Below are 14,846 nucleotides of genomic sequence, written 5' to 3'. Positions count from 1 at the left end.
TTATGTGGTTAGAAATTTATCAGAGTTAAGGCTGAATAGGTACTGCTCTAAGAATACAATCTGAGACTTAAAAGCATCTTTAAAGTCAGATCCTAATATCAGCTTATTTGATTTTTTTCCTCTTGCTCCTAAGTTACAATTTTAAAATTTCAGTTTAATTAAATTATGTTTATTGATGTTATGGGTGGCTTACTGTAGTTCATCAGATTATTTAAAATTAGGAAATAAATTGAAAGACTAACTATTATGGCTTTCACTCAAGGAAAGGAACAAGACAAGAACCACTTGCATTTTAGTTCAGATAGGAGCACCTCAGTCTAGATTTGTATATGCCTGTATGCATTTAGACCTGGCCTCCCAAGTCATAGAGGAATCATCCTTTCCATCTGACAAGTGAGGTCCAAAATGTTGCAAGTTGTTTCCTTTGTACAACACTTAATGCAAGACCAGAACTAAGAGGCACTAACACTTTCCTGTTGAATCCATCTTGTGGGTATGTTGTACAAACCAATTCAGTTTTGAGCCTCATCTAACCCCCACGGGACTTACACAAGAAGTGGAAAAAAGGCAAAAATCCCATGTTTTAGTCACAATAGTGCAAAGCCACTCTGTATCTATGTGTGTTTGTTTGTTTTATCTTTGTGTTTATAATTTATTGTTACATGTACCAAAATCAAATTATAATATAATTCTATGTTATATTCTTCTTGAATATAAAGTCTTTTATTTCTATTCTAATGTTATGGAGTATATCCTTTTTTGGTATGTTTATTTTCTCTTTCCTTTTTTAAGCAGCTTTAAAAGTGAAAGTGTTAGATGCTCAGTCATGACTGACTGTTTGTGACCCCATGGACTGTAGTGTAGCCCTCCAGGCCTCTGTCCATGGGATTTCCCAGGCAAGAATACTGCAGTGGGTAGCCATTCCCTTTTCCAGGGGATCTTCCAGATCTAGGGATCGAACCTAGGTCTCCTGCACTGCAAGCAGATTCTTTACTGTCTGAGCCACTAACAAGATAAAGTTCATATATCATATAATTCAGTCATTTAAAGTGTACAGTTCAGTGGCTTTTAGGACATTCAAAGTTGCACAGCCATCGCCATTGTCTACGTTGAGCCTGGTGAGCTATAGTCATAAGGTCATAAAGAGTCAGTCACAACTGAAGTGACTTAGCGCACACACACAGAGTGTCCTGAAAGGAAACCCCATACCTATTAACTGTCATTTCCCATTCCCACTCTTCTTCAACCTCCCTCCTCCATCTGGATCTTACTGCCATGCGTCCTGCCTCTAAGATACTTTGTGTTGTGCTCATTGGTAGAAAGTCTCAATAAATATTCGTTGAATAAGTTAAGACCCACAAAGCCGCCAGCTAGGGGGTGGCAACTTAGGAGTAATTGAAAGGGCAGTGGAATCCGTGTCAAAAGATTGGGTTTAAATCCTGACTGATACTCACCAGCAGTGCTGTTCTGGGTTTAGAGCCACTTCACCCTTATCTCTGTGGTGAAGACTCTTTAGAGTCCCTTGGACAACAAGAAGATCAAACCAGTCAATCCTAAAGAAAATTAAATGTGATTATTCATTGGAAGGACCGATGCTGAAGTTGAAGCTCCAATACTCTGGCCACCAGATGTGAAGAACCAACTCATTGGTAAAGACCGTGAACCTGAGAAAGATTGAGGGCAGGAGGAGGAAGGGACGACCGAATGAGATGGTTGGATGGCATCATCAACTCAATGGACTTGAATTTGAGCAAACTCTGGGAGATAGTAAAGGACAGGGAAGCCTGGCATGCTGCAGTCCACGGGGTCACAAAGAATCAGACACGACTGAGTGAGTGAGCAACAAGCCCTTCTCACCCTCAGTTTTAACATCCATGACATGTAGATGGCAATATCTGCTTCAAAGGATGGTTGTGAGAATCACTGGAGAAAATAGTTACAGTGCTGGACATAGAGCCCGGCCCACACCATGAAGGCAATTATGAATTTGTCCATCAAGGAAAGAGAAACCCCCAGGGCAATGACCAGGGGAAATCCCCGCCACCAGATTGCTCTGAAGCCTAATGAAAGTCAAACCCGAGGGCTTCAGAGTAGTGGCAGTGCACTTTCCTGACCTCAGTCCCCCCAGTTTCTTTCCTCAAAGAAGAGGGAATTCTAGAGTGCAACTTAAGATTACTTTCCTTACCTCACAACTGCGGCCTCTCCCGTTTCTGCATTGCCGGCTGTTTCCTCTCCACTGCTGCTGATGCTGAGTCTCACGGAGGGCCCGTACTGAGCACAGAATCAAGCACTGTCCATCAGCTGTAAAGACTGACCCTCCAAGGTGGGTTACCACCACCTCACCCCAACTTCAGCAGTATTTATTGCTCCTTTCCACTTCCCTGGTGGCTCAGACGGTAAAGCGTCTGTCTACAATGCGGGAGACCTGGGTTCGATCCCTGGGTCGGGAAGATTCACTGGAGAAGGAAATAGCAACCCACTCCAGTACTCTTGCCTGGAAAATCCCATGGATGGCGGAGCTTGGTGCAGGCCACTGTCCATGGGGTCGCAAAGAGTCAGGCACGACTGAGCGACTTCACTTTCACTTTCTTTCCATCACCAGGGGTGCAGAAATCCTCTCTAGGAGGATAAGCTGCCTAATTTGAGCAATTGGCAACCTCAGGCTGATTGATAGGCTTTTCAGGGACTGTGGCCCATATTTAACTTTTTCTCTCTTAAAGCAGCCACCTCCCCTCTGCCCCCGGAGTTACCTCAGCAGATTCGCTGTGCATGCGTGTTGCAAAAGCCTTTTCTACACAACAGTAATGAAATACTAGCCTCTGTCGACTACAGGATGCCAGGCATTGTAAATATATTCTCTCTCCTCCTTAGGATAAAGCTTGTAAGCAGGTATTTCCCCCATTTTCTGAGGGGAGGGCGGGGAGTGGGATTCTTAAAGTGAAGAAACTGGCCATAGGGAATAGGTTTTGGAAGGGCAGAGAAGATTGGGTAACTACCAATACAAAGCCTCTTTCTTAAATCTTGGGCCGTCCATTAGTGCCATCGGTCTGGTATGCAGAAGCACCGTGTGTGTGTACAGGTGTGGTCAGTCCCACTCTTCAGAGGCTTCTATTCACATCTGTATCTCAACCATTCACTAGCTCTATGACCTTGGGCTCATTTCCCTATCACTTTGAATTCCAGTTCTTTCATATGTAAAAAGTACTTACCTCTTAGAGTTGTGAGTATCCAATGATTTCATAGTTCTAAAATTCTCAAATATAATAGCTGTTGTCTCATTTAAAGATTCTAAGTGCTATGATCAAAATGTCTCACCTTCGCAGACTGAGGCATTTGACCCCCTAATTTTAAGTTGTGTCATATTACCAGTTCAGAAGATGTATGCTATATTTGGTATGTATCTCCTTCCAGAGGAAATGACATTTTAAATCAGGGGTTGGCGAACATTTGGGGGAAAGGACTGGATAGTAACTAGTTTAGGCTTTTCGGGCCATATGGTGTCTTGTCACAACTATTCATCTGTGCTGCTGTAATGTGAGAGCAGCCGTGGACAGTGCTCGAGCAAATGAGTGTGCCCGTGTTCCAGTAAGGCTTTATTTACAGAGGCTGGAATTCAAATAATGTTCAAGTCTATTAAAATTCTCTTTATTTTCAGCAGTTTAAAAATGCCAAAGTCACACTTAGCTTGAAGGCCAAATACAGGCAGTGGGCCTTAGTTTTGCCAACCTCTTTTTAAATAATTCAATAATTCTTTAAAGTTAATGAATCCAGCAAAGTTCTCACTAGGGAAAAACAATGCAAAGGAAGAAAATTAAGAGCTAATGGATCTATCAACTAGCTAGCCCAGGTCATAACTATATTAATCACTCCCTGCTCTAACACAGTCATGCAACCACTTTGAGATTAACCTTTTTATCTGTAAAAATGAAGTAATAACTCTCTGACCCACACCTACTTCTTCCTGGGGAAGGGAGTTTAATAATATTTATCATTCATTCATTTACTGAATTTATGCTTTTGTGCTGATACTTGAATCATTTTAGTTCCAATCTTATTGTCCACATTTACAGATGGGTGAATCTTATCTTAATTTACAGATGAAGAAATGGAGACTCGGAGGCAAATAATCTGCTCCAGATTACAGTACCAGTGTCTAAACCCAGGTGTCTGACTCCTATCAACCCTGTAAGCTTCTCTATAGAAAACACTCCATGACAGTGGGCACCTCATTGGACGTAACTCTGCGCTAAATCCCCCAGTGCCTAGACTAGCACCTGGCAAATAATAAACATTGCTCAAATGCTGAACTGAATTCATGAATGAATGAACCCATCCATTATGCCAGTGGCCCTTAATCTTTCTTAAGATCAGGGATACATTTGGGAAATAATTTAAACTTCTGAACCATCTCTTCATATAAATTTCAGACTGAGAAACCTTGCCTTAAGTATTTGGCTAGCTGCTGAAAGAAGATGCTGTTCACATACTCTGAATAATACTAAGTACAATTCTTACCCTAAGTATGGAAACAGGATTTGGAGGTGTCTTGTTTCTTCTTGTCAAGATAACTTCAAATCATGATATTAAAAGTGTTAAACAGGCCTAAAACATTTTATTCTCTACAGTTGCTCATAGCTCCCAGGCATACTTTTTAAAACTCTGGATTCTCTTAAAAAGCACATTTTCAAAATGTTACTTAAAAGTGACTTTTATTGGGTCCAAGTTGCTTCAACGTGAAAAAGGAGAAACCACACCCTATTAAAATGAACATGCAATTTTTTGCCCTCAGGGATACAGCCGTGAGAGCAGTGTCTGTTCCTCAGTGCCCAAGGCCAGCTGGATCTGAATCCAGGAAGTCACTCAGAAGAGGCCTTCTGCAGTTGCTTCTTGTCAGTTACAGCTTTACTCTCTACCCCACGGCCTTCTGTGAAGTCAAAGAGAAGGGGTTATTGATACTCCAACATTATTAAATTCAGATGCTAACTGAATTTTGTTTTCTTCTATAAGACAGCTATTCTTTATATACCCTTATTATTTACATCAGGACCTGTATAATCTAGCAACTAAAGAGTTAGTGCCACTTGCTCTTCTAGAACCCGACTCCAAGACGATGACTAGTGTCTCTTCTGACTGGTCAGTTCCAATGCCACACCCGTTTAAACATCACACTGGTGTATTACCATACGTGTTAGTTGCTCAGTCGTTTCCCACTCTGTGACCCCATGGACTGTCGCCCTCCAGGCTCCTCTGTCCATGGGATTTCCCAGGCAAGAATACTGGAGTGGGTTGCCATTTCCTTCTCCAGGGGATCTTCTGGAGCCAGAGATTAAACGAGGGTCTCTCACATTGCAAGCAGATTCTTTGCCACCTGAGCCACTAGGTGGGCTATATTACTATATATATATAAATAAGTATATATATCTATGTATTGTATGTATGTGTGTATATATATATAATGTGTGTGAGTTCACACATTCATATATACTATATAGTGTATATGAATAGATACATGAATACATATGAATGACTAGGGGTATAAACATTTCCTTTTTATGCATTGCCATATTCCCAATGTCTCCTTGAACAGTCCCCAATGGGTAGTAGGCTTTTAAATAATTGTTAAAAGAAAAGATTGTGTTTTGTGCTTATGTTATCAAAGAAGTTAGATCTAAAGCAGGAGAACCACTTGATCAGTCAGGATTTGGGAATGATTTAATAAGGCATGGGAGCAGAAAAGACATGAGTCAAGTGCAAATCAGGTCTCAGCCAAATGGCCTTTCCTTCGGTGAGCAGCCTTGCTTCACCACATTAGCTCTTAATAATTCTCTTTTTTTCAGGAAAGGTGAATGTAAGTGAGGATTGGGTTTCAGGTCCAAATTTGCCTCATTCATGATGAAATACTAGACCTGAAGGTAGCAGCAGCCTATCGTCTTACGCTAAGCCAGCAAGGTATGGAAGCCTGAGGCAAGGCTCTGAGATGATGAGGTAGGTTTGCCGAGTTTTGTGCAGTCTTCTGTAATGGTGGAGATGGAGTTACCCAGAATAGTTGAATTGAGCTGTAAAGCCTATGTGGTCAGAGCTGTTCCTGCCCTTCCTGGCAGCTGGGCATCTACACACACAGAGAAAGAGTGGATGCTCACTGTCTCCCCTCTCTTCTTACTCTCAAAGCTTACCTGCACATACCTGGGTACCACATCAGCGTGTGTGTCTTGTCAAGCTAGGGATTAGAGAAGAAATGTGCATTTCACATCATTTTAGCAGAATCCAAAATTTAGTGTGGTACATGGTTAAGAGTTCTCTAACACTTCCTGTCTTCCTCAAAAGCCCCTTCTGAATGTCCCTGAACTTCTGAAGCTGTTTCCAAACTGTGATTTTTTTTTTTAGTCTGTGATATAGAATCTTCTACTTTATTTTCTAAAAAAGCCTTTTTTAAGGTTTGAGAAATACCAGCTAAACAAAGCTTTTTACAGTTTGGTTTAAATTGTAAATCAAATTGTGGCACACTCATCTTCCTAATGTCTCTTGTCTTGTGACACCATCCCCAGATGGAAATAGCTCTTGATCAGGCCCCATGTTCTTGGGGAACTGCAGGGCACCCAGTGGTAACCACAGACTGCCGTCTGGGTCCATGACTCTTCTTAATCATACCAAAGAGGTTCTGTGTTTTCGCCCTCAGGACAGGAAAATAATTGATGTGGAACAAAGTGCTGCTTCTGCCTGCACAGTTCAGGTCTCATACTATAAGCACGTTTCCTTTCTATGTTTATTTGGTGCCGTCTATTTGGCAGTTTTGCTCCTTATTGATTTCTCTGTTTAAAGTGGCTCCCAGAAGAGTGCTGAAGTGCTGTCTCATATTGCTAAATGCAAGAAGGCTATGGTGTTTCTTATGGAAAAAATGACTCCATAAAGTGTTGAATAAGCTTCCTTCAGGCATCAGTTATGGTACTGTTGGCCATGAATTCAATGTTAATGAATCAACAGTCTATATCATACAAAGAATCTTTAAACAGAAACACACATAAAACAAAGTGATGGATTGATTGGTTGATGAAAATATGACCGGAGGCCCAAGGGAACTTCATCTTTGTATTTCTCTTAGAAGCACTGTTAAGTGGTTGCAGCAACTTTATAGAACATAAGGATCACAAATAATAGAATGAACTGCAGTTGTGAGCAACTGAATCCACACTCCTGTGTCCTACTGGAGTTACAAGTTTACTACGTACTCAAAAAAATAATGGTCAAGCAGCAACTATGCCCTGAGCTCCTGGAATATAATCTTGTACAAGAGGGTCATAGTTCTAAACTTCATGCATCTCATAGCCTGGTAGGGATGTTAAATTTTAAAATTTTCTTGTAAACATGCAGGACAAATGTGAATCTGGTATTAATGACCAGTTCTCTTACAACAAGGGATGGACAAAATCCTTAGCCAAAGGGACTAAAGAAGTGTATATTCTGAGTCTTTCTCCTTTCTGCATTAAAATGTGCTCAGCTACCTGAAAGCTCCCCTTCACAGTCCTGCATCCAATGAGAATCTTGATACGCAACAAGTTAGAAGATAGGTCTGGAAAAACCTTAGTCCAAGTGTTGCAAAAAGCTTATGTCTTGGATACTAACTTACAGTTACTTGCATCACTGTGGTAAGAATGATCATGCTGTCCTCCTGGGCTGAGCAGGAGAAGATGCTGAAATCTAGTAGTAACAGTTGGTGTACCATGTATTTGCTCAGTTTTCCATGACTGCCATATATCTGGTATTTGAATGTCTGGAAGCACGTAGACTCATTGACCCACTTACTGCAAGGTGATATATAGGCTTTCTAGTTAATCAGGGGAGAAGGCAATGGCACCCCACTCCAGTATTCCTGCCTGGAAAATCCCATGAATGGAGGAGTCTGGTGGGCTGCAGTCCATGGGGTCGCTAAGAGTCGGACACGACTGAGCGACATCACTTTCACTTTTCATTTTCATGCGTTGGAGAAGGAAATGGCAACCCACTCCAGTGTTCTTGCCTGGAGAATCCCAGGGACGGGGGAGCCTGGTGGGCTGCCGTCTATGGGGTCACACAGAGTCGGACACGACTGAAGCCACTTAGCAGCAGCAGCAGCAGTTAATCAGGGCCAGACCATAATTCTAGCCTTTCTTGCTGTGCATTTCACTGCGTCCACATTATTCGGAGGATTGTCCCTGTCTAGAACTTCCCGTGTCACACTCGGAGATCTATCTTTCTTTATATTTGGCTGCACTGTGTCTTTGTTGCTGCTCGTGGGTTTTCTCTAGATGCGGCGCACTGACTTATTGCAATGGCTTCTCTTGTTGCACAGCACAAGCTTCAGTAGTTGCAGACTGTGCAGGCTTCAGTAGTTGTGGCTCGTGGGCTCAGTAGTTGGAGTTTATAGGCTCTAGAGCGAGGGCTCAGTAGTTGTGGCACACAGGCTTAGTTGCTCCATGAACTGGTATCTCCTGTACCACAAGGTGGATTCTCAACCACTGGACCACAAGGGACACCCCCCACCCATCTTTCTGTAAACACTAGCATCTATCCTTTGAATGTGTTTGGGGACCACGTGCCCATCCTCGGAAGGGGAACCACCAACTCCCATTTATGATGATTCAGTCCCTGATAGCGCTTTCTTCTTCTGGCAGAATGTCACCATCAGGAGGCCAGTACCTGATTCATGAGAGTCCTGTTTTTATTAAGATTCTGCTGGTCTGTGTCATGCATGTGCTTGTGGGATCCAGGGGGTCTGTTAGAGACTGGTGACCTTCCTTTCACATAGCAACAAATTTCAGAGAGTTACTTGTCACTATGAGCGGTTTCTCTAGGTTCAAGCTTGTACATGTAAGATCTTTACCAGCTGTATTTCTGTCACTGCAGTCGTGTCTCTACCTATTGGAAACCTTTGTGGTATTCAGATTTGCCAAGCTTCATCAATTCTGCAAATAGACCTCTGGATGCTGCCTGCCACAAAATATTTTCTTCATATTGCTGCAGTAACAAAGGGAACCGTGTTAACCTTCCATGTAGGTTTTGGCAAAAGACAACCTAGACTATACCCTCCAGCAGGGAAAACCATGCTGGACCTGTTTTTAAAACCCCAGTATCTACAGCGCTGGGCACAACACCTGCACTAAGTATTTTTTTTTTCACTGACACTGAGCTAAGTGCCACTTTGGATTCTCACATTAATCAGAAGCCCTGCCCTTTATAGTTACTTCTGGCTATGACAATATAAATATACACTCCTTGACTACACCACATTTTATTTTTTTTTAATACAGAGAGTTTCTTTTGTTTTGTTCAGTCACTAAGTCACGTCCAACTCTTTGCGACCCCATGAACTGTAGCATACCAGGCTTCCCTGTCCTTCACCATCTCCCAGGGTTTGCTCAACCTCATGTCCTATTTATTTATTTGGCTGCCTTGTATATAAGATCTTAGTTCCTCAACCAGGGATTGAAGCCATTCCCCCTTAAGTGGAAACATAGAGTCTTAACCACAGAATTTCCCAGGAAGCCCCATACAACACATTTTTAAAATATCCTACTTCTTGCCAGGGATATGGGCAGTACTTAACAGTTTCACACCCATTTTTATGTGTGGTTTTCTTTTTTTTTGCTTTATACTATAATATTATTGTGAAAAATAATTAGACATGGATCTACAAAGCTATGCATTTTAACTGGAGGGTAGAGAAGGTAGGAAGAAGAAGAGGCAGGAAAATCAATGTCTTGCTCTGCTTAAATATCTAAATAACTTTTGGTCTTGCATGAGTTATTTGTAAAGACATAAAGGATGGATATATTTTCACCAACAGTATATTCTTTGGTGAAAGAGAGCCTGCCCCTATTTGTAAAGGCTTAATAGTATCCTATGTTTTAAGAGCTGAAGATTCCTTTTCTTCTTGTCTTGTTTATAGCACTTAACTTGGTGGAATGTTGCAGAAAGAACATGGGCTCTGAAATTAGAAGACCTGGGTTTGAACCCCAACCTCTCAGCTTCGTTTTTTTTCAAAATCTGGCCTTTGTCTCTAAGCTTATTGTCTTCTTATACTTCATCACTCAAAATGTAGCTGAAGATAAACCATGAACTGGAAAGCACAATATCCAACTAGTAAAGAACCATCATCACATCCTTTATAAATTCAGTACCAACCCTTTGACTCTGGATACTGTAAGGATCTACTAGAATTATATTTTTTAGCAATGACCTCTAGTCACTTAAGTTTAACATAATAAATGCAAGGACTTTGCCAAAGCAAATTGCTGAAAAGAACACGGTGCAACAGAAGCAGTTCACAAAGTTCTGTAAGTTTTGATTGATGAATACATCCTGCTGCTGTGTTAGCAAGGGCTGGCAACCAACCTGAAGACAGAGAAAAGAAGTGATGAAAATGTCAAGATTCCTCAAGCAGATATGTCATGGAATGAGTGGGGGCAGACAAGGATGTTGCATTCAGTGATAAAGGCCAAGAGAACTGGCCATCTCCTCACCAAATTATTGCTGTCTTATTCAAAGAATCCCACTTTGCTGTGAAGACTTGAAAATAAACACATTCCAGCAGAGAACTGTCAGTCCTGACCTTTGTTCTGGGTGACCTATGGACAAGAATAGTATATTGTACTTTCATGTCTTAAAGTTTTAGTACTTTCTTTCTTATAAACATCTGGGACTCTAGGATATGACAGTTGCAAGTGAGCATTTTTGAGACTAGAACTTTATTTGCATTCAAGGCTGTTCCGGAAATACTCCATAGTAATCACACTATATAGGATGTCCTGTTTTGTCACGGTACTAGTGAGCTGTGACCTTGCAGAGATTTTCCAGAGGGTCAGATCTGAGAGTATGTTGAATTCCACTGCATTTTTACCATGTCTTAAGAGCATCCGCACGGGCACTCATGAGTTGAAATTTTAACTCTCTTTCCTCCAAGTGTGAGGAAAGCACACAGGAATAGAAAATGCATGCTCTCTATATTTTCCAGAGGAAATTTTGCTGTTGAAAGTCTCCTACATGGTTCCCAAAACACTTTCTTTCATTGTGTCAACCAAGAAGCTCTACACTCTCTTATCAACCTCTTATGAGAGACACAGATATTCTGACCCAAGTTATCAGGCTTTGACCTCTGGCACATTTGCTCTGTTCTTATTCTTTGCAACACTTTGGACTGTAGCCTGCCAGGCTCCTTTGTCCATGGGATTTTTCAGGCAAGTATATTGGAGTGGGTTGCCATTTCCAGGTTCCCAGGGATCGAACCCACATCTCCTGTGTCACCTGCAATTCCAGGCAGATTCTTTACCACTGAGCCATTGGGAAAGCACCCCACCACCACCTCCCCGCCATATGTGCATAAACACGCATAAAAAATGGGCTGTGAAAGGAAGGAAAGAGAAACTGGCATCAGCGAACCAATCAAAGGGAAAAAAAGGAAAGGAATTAACATTGAAAAAGGCAGATGGAAATGGGTTACATGATGGGTGAGCAGAAGAGTTTTCCTGAACAACATGCTATTTTGGAGGATGACTGTGACCAGCTCAAGAGGAAAATTCCCACAGAACTTCTTCCTTTCTTCCCAGAGTTCTCTGATCATAGGATACACACCAGTGAATATAGAAGAAGTGAAAGTATAAAGTCACATTTCTGAGCATCCTGAGTTCTGTTTCTCAGTCATTTGAGTTTACTGAAAATATGTTCTTGCCTTTTGTATTTAAAATCTTCAGTAAGCAGTGATATCCTCAAAGAGGCTGAGATATCATGGTGAAGTGAGTAATGTAACAGTCAGTATATAGAATCCCTTATGTGCCAGGGGTTATTCTATCTATGAACACATTTAATTCTCCCAAGAATCCTGTGAAGCTAGTTATTATCCCCACGCTACAGATGAGGAAATTGAGGCACAATGAGAGTTAGGGCTCTAAGTCACATCAGTAGGAGGGCCAGGATTTGAACCTAGTACTGAAGTCCCCAGGTTTCCAATTTTCCAACTAATAGAGTCAGGTCCTTCCCTAAGGACACACTGTGATTGATGGTGGGGTCGATGGGAATTCAGACTCTCGGGCTCCTCAGACAGCTTTACAAACCTTGCAACTGGCATCAGTGTTAAAGGTTCTTAGGCATTGAAGTGTTTAATGTTGAGCTTTATACAAAACAAAGAATATGTTAGCAATTGAATGGGAATGTATATTTGACCTTAGAACTGAGTATGTCATATCATTAAACAACTGCCCTTCCTATAACAAGACTTGTCTTAGCCACCCCACAAATAACAGCACATCCCAGTATGAAACAAGAAATGGGCATTCTCCTATGGTGACTTGAATGTTTTTGATTTGGAGAAACTGGATGCCAGACTTCAATGTATAGTAATAATCAGAAAGAAAAATTCTTTAATAATATTTGGGGGCTACTTATTTATTCTCTGTTTATAATTTCCAAATGTCTTTTGACCAAATTGCTAAGTCACTTCAGTCTTGTCTGACTCTGTGTGACCCCATAGATGGCAGCCCACCAGGCTCCCCTGTCCCTGGGGTCCTCCAGGCAAGAACACTAGAGTGGGTTGCCATTTCCTTCTCCAATGCATGAAAGTGAAAAGTGAAAATGAAGTCACTCAGTCGTGTCTGACTTAGCGACCCTGTGGACTGCAGCCCACCAGGCTCTTCCATCCATGGGATTTTCCAGGCAAAAGTACCAGAGTGGGGTGCCATTGCCTTCTCCGAAAGGATACAAGCTTTTCATCAAAACTTCAAGATCCCAACAATGTGACTCCAGCCTATTTTTGCAGCCTGATCGTCTTACCAGTATTTCCTTTATCTTCAAACGTTTGAGCTGAATCTCACCCGGACCTTCTCCATCTCTTGTGTGATGGAATCAGGATCATTGTGTTCTTATCTCGGTCCCCCAACATTTTCTCAGGTGGAAAAGTGTGTTTCTTACCCACCCCTGCCCTTCTTGTGGTGCTTCTTGAACCTGACAGCTTTCTTAACTTGACTTCCTTGGTGCCTTGCCGCATATACACATTGTAAGGTGACATGTCATAGATGTCAAATGTTAACCAGGGAAGGGACCTTAGAGGTGAACTAGTATCACCCTTTCGTTGTATAGATGGGAAAACGGAGGTGTGCCAGAGTTCAGCCACCCAAGGTGAGATGGTGACAGAGCCAGGGCCCCTGACTCCCTGCAATTTATTACCTTCTCAAGGCTATGGTTTTCCCAGTGGTCATGTATGGATGTGAGAGTTGGACTGTGAAGAAGGCTGAGCACTGAAGAATTGATGCTTTTGAACTGTGGTGTTGGAGAAGACTCTTGAGAGTCCCTTGGACTGCAAGGAGATCCAACCAGTCCATTCTAAAGGAGATCAGCCCTGGGATTTCTTTGGAAGGAATGATGCTAAAGCTGAAACTCCAATACTTTGGCCACCTCATGAGAAGAGTTGACTCATTGGAAAAGACTCTGATGCTGGGAGGGGTTGGGGGCAGGAGGAGAAGGGGACGACAGAGGATGAGATGGCTGGATGGCATCACTGACTTGATGGATGTGAATCTGAGTGAACTCCAGGAGTTGGTGATGGACAGGGAGGCCTGGCATGCTGCAATTCATGGGGTCGCAAAGAGTTGGACACGACTGAGCGACTGAACTGAACTGAACTGAAAATGTAGAGGGGAACGTGGTGTCGGGAAAATATTTGATGGTCATGAATTGTATGGATTATTTGTGTCCTGATGGGACTAAGTAGAGCAGAGAAAGGAAAATCGATGATATAATGATTGCAGGAGGGAAGTTGTTGAGTGAGGGGGGGATGGAATCCAGTATTTGAAGAAAGGACTTAGAAAATGGCCTGAACAGTTTACCCATAGTGATAATGGGGACATTGAGTGTGTGGGTGTATATGTAGATATATTGGCAGATATCAAGAGCATGTGGAAGTTTTTTCCTGAATTCTTTTTTTCTATTGAATAAGAAATATGGGAGGTTTAGGACAAGATGGAGGAGGAGTAGGTGGACGTGGGGTGCATCTCTCTCCACGGATACAACAGGAATACACCTTCAGACACAGAAATACATGCAGAACACCAGCTGAGAGAGGACAGGAGTACCTGAGAAACGGAAAAGAATATATAGACCCACACAAAACTCGGTAGGGCAAAGGAACTAAGGAGAAAAACAGGAGTGTTAGTTTAGTGGGCCTGCCCTTGGTGGGTGGGGGAACTGAAGCAGGGGTCCAATCCCCACATCAAGGCAATTGTTTGAGTCAGAGAAGAAACATTTAAGGCTGAGAGTGAAGCTGATCTGTGGAAGCCTAAATAGAATGAGAATCGGACAGTCCTTCCCGCAGCCATACACACCCCAGACCATGCAGCGGCTGGGAGCTGGAGTTTAGGGATTGTGGAGCACTCCCTGGGTGAGGGCTGCTGTTGACTGTGGAAAGACGAATCAAGGGACTGTGAGGGAGGAGATTGTGGCGGGAAATGACTGTGGAGGAAAGCTGGGCAGCCATGGAAACAAGGAGATACTGCTGTCACACGTAGTGGGTGGAGCCATCACCACAGCCTCCCTCCCACAAGACGCCAGCATTGGCAGCGGAACAACAGACAGGCTGGCCCATCAAATGCCTGATGCACCCCATGGTGCTTCTTTAAGTGCCTGACACACCTATCTACAGAGTAAGACCCCAGTCGAGGGGCCCCCTCTATGTACCTGATGCGCTGAACCACAGAGAAGGACTCCAGGCAAGGAAGCCCTCTAAGTGCCTGAACAGGTGGAGCTGCGGAGAAAGACTGGCCAAAGAGGCCTTCTGATCGCCAGGTACAAGAGGCTGGAAAAAAGACTCTGATAGGGCCATAACT

General features: G+C 42.6%; 1 protein-coding gene and 1 long non-coding RNA gene across 3 annotated transcripts in view; one reads left to right on the top strand and one right to left on the bottom strand.

The window, feature by feature from the left end:
* GDAP2 (ganglioside induced differentiation associated protein 2) overlaps positions 1 to 10,571 on the top strand; it is an 88,300-nt gene extending 77,729 nt beyond the window's left edge. For both annotated transcript variants that reach the window (XR_011259558.1, XM_069602136.1), the window contains one exon: positions 9,923 to 10,571. Coding sequence is in view for 1 of the 2 variants with exons in the window: in XM_069602136.1 (XP_069458237.1) it covers positions 9,923 to 10,075 (153 nt within the window). In the remaining variant the exon portion in view is untranslated. The remainder of the gene's footprint in view (positions 1 to 9,922) is intronic.
* LOC138446839 (uncharacterized) overlaps positions 4,693 to 14,846 on the bottom strand; it is a 73,439-nt gene continuing 63,285 nt past the window's right edge. The window contains exon 3 of the long non-coding RNA XR_011259573.1: positions 4,693 to 4,924. This is a non-coding gene — a long non-coding RNA (uncharacterized lncRNA). The remainder of the gene's footprint in view (positions 4,925 to 14,846) is intronic.

Source organism: Ovis canadensis, chromosome 1, assembly GCF_042477335.2.
Source record: "Ovis canadensis isolate MfBH-ARS-UI-01 breed Bighorn chromosome 1, ARS-UI_OviCan_v2, whole genome shotgun sequence".
Taxonomy (NCBI): Eukaryota; Metazoa; Chordata; class Mammalia; order Artiodactyla; family Bovidae; genus Ovis; species Ovis canadensis.
The sequence above is the reverse complement of the archived record's forward strand: the minus strand, read 5'-3'. Positions and strand labels throughout refer to the sequence as shown.